The 15,574-nt window shown below is 41.1% G+C and overlaps 1 protein-coding gene across 5 annotated transcripts; it reads left to right on the top strand.

The window, feature by feature from the left end:
• The first annotated feature begins 2,635 nt into the window (after positions 1–2,635).
• On the top strand, positions 2,636–15,544 carry LOC114558632 (glucose-6-phosphate 1-dehydrogenase). Of its 5 annotated transcripts, none has more exons than XM_028582710.1 (14): positions 2,645–2,698; positions 4,899–4,970; positions 6,169–6,287; positions 9,764–9,801; positions 10,035–10,143; positions 10,667–10,884; positions 12,136–12,294; positions 12,779–12,904; positions 13,182–13,275; positions 13,389–13,575; positions 13,674–13,909; positions 14,038–14,114; positions 14,358–14,450; positions 14,537–15,544. In XM_028582710.1, exons 1-14 carry the CDS (start codon positions 2,653–2,655, stop codon positions 14,625–14,627), a joined length of 1,665 nt encoding a protein of 554 aa, XP_028438511.1. In that variant the 5' UTR covers positions 2,645–2,652; the 3' UTR covers positions 14,628–15,544. The 5 variants fall into 5 exon arrangements, with proteins under 5 accessions (XP_028438512.1, XP_028438511.1, XP_028438513.1 ...); XM_028582712.1 differs by lacking the exon at positions 2,645–2,698 and adding an exon at positions 2,728–2,893; XM_028582713.1 differs by lacking the exon at positions 2,645–2,698 and adding an exon at positions 4,497–4,515.
• The last annotated feature ends 30 nt before the right edge of the window (positions 15,545–15,574 follow it).

Raw genomic sequence — 15,574 nt, 5'->3', positions numbered from 1 at the left:
CGGCCTAGGGTGCTCTGGTACCAGGTACACTTATGAGCATCCCTATGTTCGAACATGGTGTTTGTTATAGACAATCCATGACTAGCACAGAAGTCCAACAACAAACAACCACTCTGGTTTAGATCAGGGAGGCCGTTCCTCCCAATCACGCCTCTCCAGGTGTCTCCATCATTGCCAACGTGTGCGTTGAAGTCCCCCAGCAGAACAATGGAGTCCCCCACTGGCGCCCCATGCAGGACTCCACTCAAGGTCTCCAAGAAGGCCGAATACTCCAAACTCCTGTTGGGTGCATATGCACAAACAACAGTCAGTTTTCCCCCCCACAACCCACAGGCGTAGGGAGGCGACCCTCTCGTCCACCGGGTAAAACTCCAACGTGGCGGCGCCAGCCGGGGCTTGTGAGTATCCCCACACCCGCCCGGGCGCCTCACACCCTGGGCAACTCCGGAGAAGAAAAGAGTCCAACCCCTATCCAGGAGTACGGTTCCAGAACCGAGACTGTGCGTGAGGTAAGCCCCACCAGATCTAACCGGTAGCGCCCCACCTCCCGCACCAGTTCCGCTCCTTCCCCACAGAGAGGTGACGCTCCACGTCCCCAGAGCCAGCGTCTGCTGCCCGGGTCTGGTCCGTCGAGGCCCCTGACCTTCACTGCCACCCGTGTGTCAGCGCACCCGACCCCAGCGGTTCCTCCCACAGGTGGTGGGCCCATGGGCTGGAGAGATGGGAGCCACGTAGCTTGTTCGGGCTGTGCCCGGCCGGGCTCCGTGGCAAACCCGGCCACCAGGCGCTCGCCGACGAGCCCGCCGTCTGGGCCTGGTTCCAGACGGGGGCCCCGGGCTTTCTCTGGGCAGGGTCACTCCATCTCTACCTTGTTTTTCCGTAGGGTTTTTGAACCATTCTTTGTCTGGCCCCTTACCTGAGACCACTTTGCCTTGGGAGACCCTACCAGGAGCACAAAGCTCCAGACAACACAGCCCTCAGGTTCACAGAGACACACAAACCGCTCCACCACGATAAGGTGATGGTTCACGGAGAAGCCACTGTTGTCCAATAACTACTAAAAACACTTTTAGACTGGGAGACATGTTCTTTCATTTCCATAAATACACACACACTGTAGTTTATTTTAAGTCAATTCCACATACACTCACTAGGGCACCAAATTAATCCACAGATGGAAAGAGTGCCCAAACAAATGTTGTATTTACTCTTGTTTGAGTAACGTTTGCTAAAAACTTCAGTGCCCAGCTGTAAGGTACTGAGCCTGTACGTCATGTCCACCTGCCAATGATAGTGCACTTCTACACTGGCATCATTGAGTCCATCCTTACCTGCTCCATCACCATTTGGTAAGCTGCTGCCACCAACAAGGGCAGACTGCAGCATATGATTCGCTCTGCTGAGAAGATGATCGGCTGCAATCTTCCGTCCCTTCCGGACCCAGGTGGGCATGAAGGATCTCTGGAACGCCTTAAGGAAAGCTTCAAAAAATTTGGCCCAAATGTCCACTCGGACTCATGGATGAACGATTGGATTTTGGAGGTCAAAGGTCAAGGCCCCTGTAGTCTCGCATTGCCAGACCTTCCTTCACAGAACTGCAGAGGAGGGTCTGGTTAGCCCACACAGCATTCCGGGATGGTAGAAAAACATGTTCTGGTTTATTGGCATTTTTTTTTTTGTTTTGGGCCATAACAGAACTATAACACAATCACACAGCTCCACACACATCTCATGAGCTACCAACTGTGGTGGTTGTATACATCTTCTGTGCTGCCAGGTTGAAGATGTGTGTAAAGCATCCACTTTTCACCAAAAAATACACTTAATACCTTCTTTGAAATTTCTATAAAGTCTTGGCTACTATATATATATGAGTCTGGACATACATGGATGTAAATTGCAACTTGACTGGTTGGCAGAGGTATTCATCTATATCCAGTGGTACAATTCTTGTTTTGTTTTTTTAAACTTTCCTTAATTGCTTTTTTGAAATATATTTAAAGATGGAAATAGAGCAATAGAGAGTAAAGGATGAAAGTTGAGAAATTAAGGGAGAGCAGTGCCTCTTGGGGGACAATATACATTACATACAAGCAATATTTTACACTTTTTTTTTGCCAAGTACATTTGCCATTTATCCCAGCCTTTAGAAATTAGTCTACCATAATTTTTAATCTATAGGTGAGTTTCTCCATCATTTTAATATCACTGATAATAGTCAGCCATTGTCTGCGTTCAGATGCATCAGTCTATAACCAGTTCTTAGTGATGGTCTTTTTTGCAGCCGCAAGAAGAATCTTGGCCAGATATTGGTCTCCTTTATTCACAGATCTTTCCAAATATCCAAGGTATAGAAGACAGGTTTGGGGCATAGACTGCTAATAATATACAGTCTATGGTTTGGGGGATGTATTACAATTATTGTTTTAAATGTTTTTGTAAAAGGAAAAGAGTTAATAATAGTATTGTATTTAAAAAAAAAAATAAAGCTGAACAAATAATCAATAATTGTTTTCTTTTCCTAATCTCTTCTTTATTTCCTCAAACTCAACTACATTGCTGGGAAGACTGAACTACACTTCTGTGTGTGCGTGCGAACGTGCGCGCGCGAGTGTGGGGTATACAGTTAAACCACGCCCACCGGTAGAGTCGATGGCGTCACTGGTTTCGACAGTGATGGGAACTCGAGCGAGCGCTGGTATGTTTCTCCCAAACCAATAAAAACCTCTCGATTTGTTCTTTATCACTTGAACAGGGAAGTAGGCAGGACTCGTAAACGCGTACCACACACCTCCTCGACTGTTGTCAGCTGTGAGTGTGTGTAAAGCCCGTACCTGTCGTCGGGTTCGGTTCAGGGTTTTAACTGCCAAGTTATCATCTCGTTTACGGACGTGTGAGTAGCAGTAGTTTAACTTCTGTGGCGCTGACTTAACCGTGTTTATTGTTCCATGTAAGTTAGCTAGCTAGATGTAAGCTAGGTGCTGTTTGCTAGCTGTAAAGCGACAGTTTAGGGATTTGTTGCTTGTCAACTCATGTTGGCGCAACAGCATTTGAAGCTAAGGGCTGATGACAGGGCGGTTTTCAGTTTAATAGCAGCATAATCTGAGCTGGTTTTGCCTGGATGTCAGTAGCAAGCTAACTGTCCATGAGCAGCAAGATGTCAGCTCGTGTACTCTTGATGTGTTAGCCGAAATGTATCCAGCTTTATCACGGTGTTCTGCAGTAACGCTTATAGCCCCTCTAAATAGGGGATTTGGTGGAGGATTTGACTAATATCATTATAGTTTGTTGTGTGACAGGCTAAGTATGGGAGCTATAGTAACGATCTCACAATCGCCATCAACAGAATTCCACGTGTTGTTTTTATTTAAGGGATTTTATGTCAGGGATGACATGAAACCTTACATGAGTTTTCAAGTTTGTCGATTGCTAGCTTTTTAAAAAAACGTTTCAGATTTTTCATTGCCAACGCAGTCTGCAGGTCTAGTTATGGGTAAAATAAAGAAGTCCGTGGGGAAATGAATGGAAAAAAAAAAAAAAAAAAAAGTTCCTGATTTAGCTCATTTACCAAATTAAATGAGTCACACGGAAATCTGTTTGTCCTCTCTCTCAAATATGTAGGTCCTTATCTTTGAAAGTTGGTTAATTGAGAAAGCTAAGAAACCGTGCCAGAACCAGACAATTTCGGTATTTTTCTTAACCTATGACTAAAATGATAATTGCATATCAAAATTACTCGAAATTACATTTATTTTTAAAATTACACTTAAATTGATAAAGGCACTTGCAGATTACAAGGTAGTACAATATGGTGTTTCATTTTTTTTTTTTACCTCAGTTCCTAAGATTTCAACTTATTTTTTCTTTTTACAAAATGAACCAAAACACTGACAACTAGAAAGGATTCATGCTCAATCCTGCTCTGTGACTGTCATGTATAAAAATACTCTATTACTATATACTCTATTGTTGAACTAGATTGCAGGAAACAAAGAAGAAGTGATGTTGAAACAAGGTGCATTATTAAACTTAATAATAATAACTTAATTAAACGGTGGACAAAAAGAACGCACCAAGTGTGAGATCTGCGTTCAGGGCATGGATGTGGTTTAGGGTGTCGGACTGGGGGTAAAACCAATACTGATTACCAGGGACCAAGGGGAGAGAGGGCCATTGAAAAGTCTGGAATATATTTTATTTTACCTGGATATTTTCATTTCCTAATCAAATTTCATAATGCATGTCAGATGAAATGTAAAGTTAGTGTATTGGCTGAATAACTGGGTTGATTGACTGACTACATTTTGTATACAAAAAAAGACTATCTAAGGTCTCAAATGGTTTAGTCCATCTGCACAAATTTTGTTTGTTAGTTCAGTTGAGCATCTGGTGGAGCACAAACTTGTGCTGTAGAAATGTCTTTCTCAAAGAATGCCAAATCATGCTACCAAAAAAGGAAGGAGAGAAGACACAATGGGGGGAAACAATTGGTAACTGACTTCTTTTCATAGAAAGGTGAGCACAAACTAGAAAACGAAATCCATGGTGCTAAACTGCTTGAATATCTTCGCGACCGGACTGAGACAACCCATTGAAAGAGCAGAACATACACTTTCAAATTGATAATTTGGTTATACATGTAATCTGAGGTAAAAGCTAAATAGATAAACTACACTAACAATTATGTTTGCATACAACACACCATTATAATAGCCTAATTTGAAACATGTTTAATTTAAAATGAATAGGCTATAATGTCTATAATTAGCAATAATAGGCTAATCAGTGTCATAGGTAGCTCGGTAGCTCATCGGTAGATACATATCATGTCAACATTATAGTTATGTTAGATATAGTAGTAGAAGCAGATCTTAACATTGTGAAACACATGGCCTCAGTTTCAGAAACTGTCTCACCAGAGAGTGGAATAGCAGCAGATCCCTCATCCTCCTCTTTGGATTTCAGACAAGGTGAGCTTATATCAAAATTAAAGCAAACCATGTTTAGCCATTTTGACTGAAAGGTGTTAAGTAACATTAACATCTTAGTGTGTTTTTATTATATTAGCTTACAATTAGGATAAGAGGTTAATATCAAATGTATCCTTCATAAAGAAAGATGATAAGATCTGATTGATTTTTTTTTTTTTTTTCGGGGGTGGGGGTTGAGGAACATGGGGGCCTATCAGGACTGCCTATGCATAGGGCCTAGGATCTTGTGCTACGCCCCGGTCTGCGTTTACATCTTTGGTAGAAGCTTCAACAAATGGTTCAGAAATTGTGGTCAAAAGTGAACCAGACAATTTCGGTATTTTTCTTAACATATGACTAAAATGATGATTGCATATCAAAATTACTCAAAACTACATTTATTTTTAAAATTACACTTTAAACTGATAAAGGCATTTGCAGACTACAAGGTAGTACAAAATGTAAACCATACCATGGTGTTTCATTTTTTTTTTTTACCTCCGTTCCTAAGATTTCAACTTATTTTTTTCTTTTTACAAAATGAACCAAAGCACTGAGAACTAGAAAGATCTTGGGCAGATAATGAGAATAAATGTGAAACAAAATTTAAATCATACCCTTTTAAGCTAAAAATAAATAAGGTTTGAATTGATGTCAAACACTTTTACTAAGCTTGTTTACAAGATATTTAGTCAATGCTGATCTATACAGGAAACCATAAAGTATACATACTTACTGTTGACTAATCGGTAGGTACAACTCTAGATTAATCAGTCAATTCTTTTTTGTCAATTATTATGGTTGTTGTTGTTTTAGTATTTGATGTTTTAGGATTATGATGGAGAAAATAGCCAAATTCTAAAAATGTAATGTTGGAAAATGTCTTGTGAGTCCAATAGTCCAAGATATAAAATTTTCAAATCAGTCTGCAGTGATTATATAAAGTTATTTAGGGTGCTACCAGCCCAGAGCAAAAGTCCATTGAATTCACATATTAGGCCAGGACTCGCAAACTTTCTTCTCAACTTTCTTCGTTTTTTATGAAATTATCGGCTGCATACTAATTGTTATGCAGGCCTGGTACATTTGTGTTTAAGTAGGATGCATTCTGTATTTGTTGGTTTAATGGATTCTTTAACATGTCAAAAAACATTGTTACATTTTTATTTACTCGATTATCTTTTTGTCTGCTTTTTAGAGAAAATGAACATCCCCCTCTCTCGCTCTGAGGTGTTTGGGGAGCTGAGGAAGGAGCTGCATGAAGATGTGGAGTTCCATCAGTCCGATGTTCACATCTTCATCATCATGGGGGCATCGGTGAGAGCAGGGGAGGGGCGTCATAATCTAGACAGTGATTTTATAAGTAAAAGCTAATGATCTGGATGACACACAATTTACTTTGTGATTCAGAAAAGCTGTTAGGACCAACCAGCATGTACCTTTGCTCTGTGTTGCCTTATTAGTTTTGGCACATATAGAGTAGGCCACTTACACAAGAATTGTTTGCCATAATTTCAAAGAGTGTGTTGAAATCTTTAGAAATACTGCAATAATTGCACATATTGTGAATAAGGAAATGTTGAAACTGATTTCACCAAGCTTATGCAAACAAGCACCACAGAGTCATCCGAGCTTTTGAAAGCCTAAAATTGAGACAGTAAAACCTCAAGGTTCCTCTTTGCTTATCATGTCAATATTGTGTATCCCCTCAGACTCGGTATCATTCAAAAACCAGCATCAGTGTGAGACCTGAATTTTTGTCCCGTGACATAAATATTCGAGCGAACCACGGCGCCAAGAGTATAGCTCTACCTAGTTGGGTGGCACCGCTCCCCCCTTAGAAAAACAATGGAACCGCCAGCGCAGAGTTGTTTAACCTGTGGCTCGTGTAGGCGGCTTAAGTAGTCTGTCCTGTCTGACACTAAGCTTTCAGCCTGTGTTACAGCGAAGCTGCTTCTGTTCAAGATGCTTAATCTTGAGGTCTGGCTGGGAGTTTAGGAGCTGGACAGCCCTGGGGACAAAGATTACCTTCCTCCTGTGGGTCTTAGAGCCCTGACAGTGGAGTCTGCGCCTTGAGGGGAGCCAGTCAAACCTCGAAAACATGACGTGATGGATCACGAAGGATCCTGCAGGCAGTCTTCAAGGTCTGCTGTTCGCATAGGGTGAACAGAGCTCTCAGGGGGTGTCCAATAATTCTGGAACAGACTTTAACAGTTTGATGTAAGCAGTTCCTGTTTTGAAGACTAATGGAATAAAACCAACAAGTGAAGGAAAAGGTTATCACACTTTCAGTAAATGAGTAGTAGAGTGTGGTTAGGATGTCCTTGCTTACATCAAATGATCTTAGTTTCCTGAGCAGGTACTGCTGCTGATGGCATTTCTTCAGAATTTCCTCTAGGTTGGACAAAAACTTCAGCTGGTTGTCAAAAATAGTCCTGAGGTATTTATACCACTTCACAAACTCCTGCTGAGCTGTGGACATGGAGGGAGCCTGAAAGCAGAGACAGGACGACTGTGTCATCAGTTAATTTCACCATGTGACCTGTGTGGCTGAGTAGACCCTGCAGTCGTCTGTGTAGAGGAGGGAAGAAAGTTCATCAACAGGACTGCCTCAGTGTCAGTGAGCAGAGCGAGGCATGCTGCGACTTGTTTCTTCCTCAAAAGGGCAGGCGTTTGTTTTATAGTTTGTACGGCCCTTTCGGGCAGTCATCAAACACACCTGTAACTAAATGTCATTCAAAACAAAGCGGGTCCACTTAGTGGGGCAACGGTATACTACAGCAAATTTACACGTCCCTCATCTTCTGCATTATCGGTTAATATAGGTTTATCGATCCATAAATTAATCATTAAAATCCCTATTTAAAATTGTGCAATTTTGCAAAGAATAAGTAAACCAATATTAACAATCCAACAAAACATAAAATATTACAGTGCAGTTTACAGTTTGGTAAAATCAATGTCACAGACTCAATTTGATTGTTACTAGAAAAATATTGGCATTTAATGCACATGCCTAATCATAAAGTTAATTTCTTTTACTGCTAAAATAAATTCAATAATAAGTTGAATCTGAAGAAATTTCCTCTTTTCACTGTTTTACTATTTCCTCATACTGGCCAGGTGTTGAGTTCAGGAACTAAAATCATTTCAGGCATTCTGAAATCTTTTTGGCCAGTTTCCTCATTTCTCAATGTTTCTCTCTTTGCCTTCTCCTTCTCTACCAGGGCTTCTATCTATCAACATGTCTCTTTCTCATTAATTTGTTTCTCTGATTTAAATAATACATGCCTAACACTGTTGTAAATGAAGACAAAATTTTACAGCAACATGGTTGTATCTATAATAAAATGTAAACTGCTGTGGCCGGGTTGGGCCAGTGGTAGAGCAGGCGCACATATACTGAGAGGTTTATGCCTCGACGCAGAGGTCCAGGGTTCGAATCTGACTTGTGACAATTTCCTGCATGTCTTCCTCCTCTCTCTCCCATTTCTCATCTAGCTGTCCTGTCAAAAATTAAAGGCGGAAAAGCCCAAGAAATAATCTTAAAAAAAAATTTAAACTGCTTTGCTTTTACTGCTCAAACCCTATTTTCTAAAGAACCGTTTTTTGAAACTTTTTTTGTTTCCATCACGTGTGAAAAACCTTTTTGTTCAGGTTTTTGAACATCTCGTCAGGCTACAGTCATTCATTGGCTGTGTCTGCCTGTCTCTTGCACAGTTAGCTCTTGGGAGAATAGTGGCGCTGTTGCAGATTTTTGCAGTGTCACTGACAGTCAGCATTTTTCTTTCAATGTCATACACAGGCAGGTCAGAGGAAGGGCTGGGCTGTGTGCAATCTCACTCTAGTTACTTGTTTTATAGATATGTGTTTTGCTCCAGCTGTTATAAATGGCTGCACTGCAAGCGTTTTTTCCATGTTTATCACAAAGTGAATACATAGAGTCAGACATTTTCAAACCTTCACTTGCTAATTCTAATAGTTCTAGGTGTTCAGCTTCATGATGACCTGAAAGGTCTGTTCAACAGGTTTGTCTTTGCTTATGTTGTAGGACATTCGTACATATAAGTTCATATGCATAGCCAAGTTTTTAAGAGTGACATTAAAGGCAGATTTTTGTTCAGTGCCTCTCCTCATCCGTTATTATTTTAAACGCACCATCTTAAACAAAGAAGCAGGGTTAACATGAGTTGAATTCCCAGCTGAGCAATCCGGTCTTAAAGGCCGATGTGAGATTGTGATTTAGGCCAGCAGGAGGGTGTTATGGGAAATACTTTTAATTAAGTTGACTTCTGTCATGTCCTTGTATTGATTAGAATTTGCCTCAGGACATCTCTGATTTCTGAGTGTCTCCGGCCTGTTTGACACTGGCATACGAGCTCTTTGTAGTAATAGTATACAGTAAAGCCCTTGTGTTGTCGTGTGAAACATGTCAACCATTATCAAAAGTTTAATCGGTAAGCTCTTATAGTTAAACCACTAAGCAACACGTTCTTCAGCATTATTTCAGTTAGCACCAGGGCAGTTTCTTTGTCTCCACACTGTCTGTCAGTGGTTAGCACTTACTTTCAGTGGATTTACTAAGGTTGCATAATTCTTAAATGGCTAAAGCAACCTGCTTACCTGTTGCCAGACGGTGTGACCTGTAGTGCTGCAGCATATTAAGTCGGAGATGGAAAGTAATTACCACTTTGGCACTAGTTAAATAAGCTGCACAGTAACTTGATGATTGTGTTTGTGACCTACATTTTTAAGGTGAAATCTTATTTCTGATTTTGTGTTTTAACCTGTAGGGGGATCTGGCAAAGAAGAAAATCTATCCAACACTATGGTGAGTGAACCTCTGACCCCAGTGCAGGCTTTTGCATCCGTAGCACAGCAGAGTCTGAGGAAGGATACTTCTAATGACAACGGATGAAAAATAGCCTTTTGGCTAATTCTGGTGCATTTGCAGCAATGTTAATTAATGTACACTGTCCCTGTCAAATAAACTAATAAATAAATAAATAAATCTGGACTGAAGCTTCTGAAGTTTGAACGCTATGTCTCTCTGTTCTCTCCCAGGTGGTTGTACAGAGATGGCCTCCTCCCTGAGCAGACGTATTTTGTGGGCTTTGCTCGCTCTGACTTGACAGTTGATGACATTCGGACTTCTTCCATGCCATACCTGAAGGTAAAAATTGAGCCTTTTGAGATGCGACGCCCTATAATCTTAACAGATTCATATGCATGTGCAGGTCCATCTTCCCTTCTGTTACTGTTCTTTCCTCTGTTGGTTTAATCCTTGAAGCGATGATGAACCTACGGAGAGTTATCACCTTAATCTGCGGCTCCACTTGGCTTTATAGTGAGTTTAAGCTTGTTGTTCAGCTGGCCGACCTGCAACTTTACCGTTTTGGCTCACTCTCACCCCTCTCACAGCATTGTTTTTCGACCACAGCTCAACTTAAAAGATGACATGTCAGTGTTGTTTTTACAGCTCGTTTCTGCTGCCCCCAAGTGGCTAAACTAAGCTCCCAGTGGAGTTATGTAATCGGTCATTTATATTTTTAGAAATCCAATAAATCTTTCCATTTCATGTATTGTATGTATAGTCCTGGTGACACTGGATGAAACCATTTTTTCACACACGACTGCATTTTTCAAAATCGTTATGAAATCCATTAATGTGGAAATGTTACTGTCCTGTGACCCAGGTGACGGATAAAGAGGCAGAGCGGTTGTCAGCCTTCTTCAGCAGGAACTCGTACATCAGTGGGAAATATACAGATGAGAGTTCCTTCTCCAAACTCAACACGCACATCCTGTCTTTGCCTGGAGGACCAGAGGCAAACCGTCTCTTCTACCTGGCGCTGCCACCTACCGTCTACCACGATGTTACCAAGAACATCAAGCATTGCTGTATGAGCACAAAGTCAGTACACTTCTCTTACTAACTGCTGCTTCGGCACACTGTTTACTTGTTGTTTGTCCTGCTATGTCTGACAGTCTGTACTGTTTACACACAGAACTGAAATTCAACAGTGAGTGGTATGTCTTAAAGCTCCAATGATGTCCCTTGTTGTACTAGTTAGCCGTTCTTTGAAAATATGTACCAAAACCTTACCCTTTTAATTCAAAGCTTCGTTGTTTTACTGCATTTTAGCACATACAAAGAAATCCCTCCAATAAAATGTGATTAAAGATTTTATGTCTCCATAAGACGGCACTAGTACCATGGTTCACAGGTGTACATTTGGGTGACTGCAACATTACCAGCATCACTGGAACTTCTGGGTACTTTTGTAGGTGCAGCCATACACTGGCGTTTCTATTATTGTGTCCACTCCATTTATACCAATGAGAGTAGGCTGAACAACATCTCTGTTTAATGCAATACAGTTTTAGCACTGCAACCTAAATCCTCCAGAATGAAGATATAGTTAAATCAACACCTCTCTAAAATAGTTTCAACAAAAACTGAACATTATAAAGAGAAATAGTTGCTGTGTTGTGTAGTTGCTTTGTTTACACCTAGCTAAAATATGATTTATATGACGCCTAAGAGAAAAATGTTTTCTTACTTTTGTTCTCATCTGGTTTCTTCATAAGCAGGTCTGATGGAGGGGAAAAAGTGATCCTCAGCAGCTCCTATCCTCAGTGTTCTTTAGTTGCTATAGTATTTGTTGTTTTGCCTTACATACTTTTAATTGAAGTGGAAACCCAGTTGTGTTCAACTGTTTCATTGTGATCATGAGCAAATTACATTTACCCATATATCCAGCTAATTGAATTAGCTCACGTTGCTGTATTGTGTGAGCAGTTGCGGGGTGCAAATGCTCCACCCAAAACAAGTTACTTCCCGAGACCATTTTGCACAGCCAGCATTGCTGCGTCCGGAGCTTAGCACCGCCCAGGACGATTGTGATTGGTTTAAAGAAATGCATAACCCAGAGCATTTTTTTTTCTCCTATCCTGGAATGTATGTGTGGTGTAGCCAGACCTTACTCCACAGTGCTGTGGAGATAGGTCTGGCAATGCGAGACTATGAAAGCAATCAAAGTGGACAGAACTTGAAATGTTCTTTTTTCTCTGTCTCTCTGTCTCTCTGTCTCTCTGTCTCTCTGTCTCTCTGTCTCTCTGTCTGTCTGTCTGTCTGTCTGTCTGTCTCTGTCTCTGTGTATAGAGGCTGGAACAGGGTGATCGTAGAGAAGCCGTTTGGACATGACCTTCAGAGCTCTGAGGAGCTGTCCACTCACCTCTCCTCCCTCTTCACTGAAGATCAAATCTACCGTATAGATCACTATCTGGGCAAGGAAATGGTGCAGAACCTCATGGTGCTCAGGTGAGCAAACAATCTTCAGATTAGGACCCTTTTTTACGTGCATTTATTTATCATCTGATGCCTCGTAAAGATTATGATTGTCAAATAGGATAACATTGCTGGTAAACAGCTACTGTATGTAGAGGAACAAAGCCTGACTGGCCTGAATTTTTAATTAAGCGGTAACCGTAAAGGAGCTACACCCACTCATAGGTTATAAAATAAATATATCAAATAGAGTGAAAATAAAATAAACCTGGTCACATAAATCAGATTGTGGAAATCAAAGCAGTTATCAGTTGGGAGAATGGGCTTAATTAAACTATAGCACCAGAAATATACAGTATATCTTTCTTCTTAGAGTTGTTGGTATTTCTCTTTGAAATCCTTTTGTGTGGGCAAAGATCATTTTCTTAGAAAAGCTTCTGTCACGAACAGCTGTCTTTTCGCGCCGTGCGTGTGTGTTGCCGCTGATCAGAGAACGATTTTGTGATGTTCATTGCAGGTTTGGGAACCGAATCTTTGGGCCAATCTGGAACAGGGACAGCTTGGCCTGTGTTGTTCTAACCTTCAAGGAACCGTTTGGCACTCAGGGCCGAGGGGGCTACTTTGATGATTTTGGCATCATCCGGTGAGTGGGGAAAAAAAACTCCCCAAAGTTTCTCTTTGTACGCTAATTTTAAAGTTAATACACCAGGTTTAAAGTGAAGTTGTATAGGAATGAACAGAGTAGTACCAGGAGCGTCTATACTTAACTACTTTTCATTAGTAAATAATCATTGGTAGCTTGGTTTTAGACAATGAAAAGATTTTACCAGTTTTAACACAAGTTATAATTTTAAGGAACAGCCATCACATTGTTGCTTCCTGTCTTTTGTGTGACCAACTGTGCATTTTGTCCTGATCAGTGATGTCATGCAGAACCACTTGCTCCAAATGCTCTGCCTGGTTGCCATGGAGAAACCAGCATCCACTAGCTCTGATGATGTCAGGGATGAAAAGGTACAAAATCGTTTCCCAGAGAGCCACTCAAACACTACTACAGTTACGGAGCGAAATGTTGTGGTTTGGGTTTCTAATGGAGGGATTCTGTTCTCTTGTGTTACCTCTTGTAGGTGAAGGTGCTGAAGTGCATCGCTCCAGTGTCTATGTCAGATGTGGTGCTGGGTCAGTATGTGGGGGATCCAGAGGGGGAGGGAGACGCCAAACTGGGTTATCTTGATGATCCCACAGTTCCTAAAGGGTCAACTCAGGCCACCTTCACCACCGCTGTACTCTATGTGCACAACGAACGCTGGGATGGTAAACGCACTATGCCCTTTACAAAACAAATCCTACTGATCTTACATTTCGCCCTGCTCTTTTATAATGCATTGGCTTTAAAATGTTTCACTCCGTAGGTGTCCCTTTCATTCTTCGCTGTGGAAAAGCTCTGAATGAGAGGAAAGCTGAGGTGCGGCTTCAGTTCACAGATGTCCCAGGGGACATCTTTGGAAATCAGTGCCGCAGGAATGAGCTAGTGGTGCGTGTGCAGCCCAACGAGGCTGTCTACGCCAAGATGATGAGCAAGAAACCTGGCGTCTACTTTAGCCCTGAGGAAACTGAGCTGGACCTCACCTACAAGAGCAGATACAAGGCAGGTTCAAGTTGATTTAAACAACCGTACAAAGGAAAGATAACTAAGCTATTCAGTTTCTTAACCATATTTTTCTAATTTAAAAAAAAAAATCAAAAAATAACACAAAATGTGCTTTTTGTTTTCAGGATGTGAAGCTTCCAGACGCTTACGAACGTCTCATCCTGGACGTCTTCTGCGGGAGTCAGATGCACTTCGTACGCAGGTCTGTCTTAGTATTTCACTACTGTTGTCTCATGTTAGTACTTGTAAACAATCTGTTAAAATAGCATGTTGCTTCATGCGAGCTACAAGTTCTTCACATTAGATGGCGACATAGTGCATCTTTTCTCTGCCTCAGCCAGAAGGAAACCTGCATCATAAAAACCTTAACATATTTTAGATTTTACATGACGCTACTTGACTTTATTATGTTCTCCACCACATGATGAATTGTTTGTCACTGCAGTGATGAACTAAAGGAAGCATGGAGGATCTTCACACCTCTTCTTCATCACATAGACAGAGAGAAGCCCAAACCTCTTCCTTACAAATACGGAAGGTAGGAAATGTTATTCCCCCCCACCCCCCCAGTTTGAAGAGGAGTTAATACAGAGTTTTGAGTGTGATTGTTTCTTTTCTTCTTAGCCGTGGCCCACCAGAAGCAGACGAGCTTGCAAAGAAAGTTGGATTTCGCTATGAAGGCACTTATAAATGGGTCAATCCTCACAGACTGTGAATTTTGATGAGATGAGGGAGGAGTAGAGGTATGATAATAGGAGGAGTGCAGCAGGGTAAGTGAGCCATCTCATTATCCAATACTGGAGAGTAGCAGAACTTTTACTCGGGTATGCCAATTATTCCTTGGAGCCAGTTCATCACACATTCAAAAGAGAAATGTGAATTTATGTCATCATGGGCTTATACCAGCTTTTGTGGTAGTTTTTTTTTCTTTCATATATTAAATATACAGTTATCTTTTCTTTTTGAGGTGGGACCAAGTCACTTGGAGAGGGAACAAAAAAAATGTTTTTGTGAACAAAATAACCGTCTGATGAACTAGCTCCATGTCCCTGGCTCTATTAATTGGGTCTTAATTTGTCAGGATGACTGACTAACAAGAGCAGAACAACAACAAAACACTCAGTCATGCTCACTCAGCAATGTACCAAAGATGGGAACTGAACACAGCAGAGACGAGAAACAACAGGAATGATTGTTCACCAGCTGTCACTATTAATAACCATTGTGATTGTAATACTATTATGCTTTGACTGCAGTTATTAATCACACTTAGTGTAATTTATTTGTATGCCTCCTCTTTAAGATAAATAGACACTGTGGTTTACAAAGGGCAAAGCATTCATACTGGAATAGTCTTAAGTGTCCTTGGACAAACAAAACAAGCTTTCTGTCTTGGTTAGTAGCCTCCAACTGAGCTTCATTCCCTTTTTGTTTACATGTTTTCTTCTGAGTTTAAGTTACTGAAGTTCATTCCATATTTCAAAGTATTCAGGCAGCAGCAGTGTCTACCACAGGTCAACAGTGAATGTCTTTGTAATGACGTACTGAATACTGCTGTTAACTGCACACTTGTATGTGAAGCTCGCTACATTCCCACTACTTGTAATAAACTAGTTTTGCTTCTCTGGTAAAGTGTCTCACACTTTGTGGGTTTTATTGCTT

Source organism: Perca flavescens, chromosome 7 (assembly GCF_004354835.1).
Source record: "Perca flavescens isolate YP-PL-M2 chromosome 7, PFLA_1.0, whole genome shotgun sequence".
NCBI classification, from domain to species: Eukaryota; Metazoa; Chordata; class Actinopteri; order Perciformes; family Percidae; genus Perca; species Perca flavescens.
Note: the sequence above shows the minus strand (reverse complement) of the source record. Positions and strands in the feature narration are given on the sequence as shown.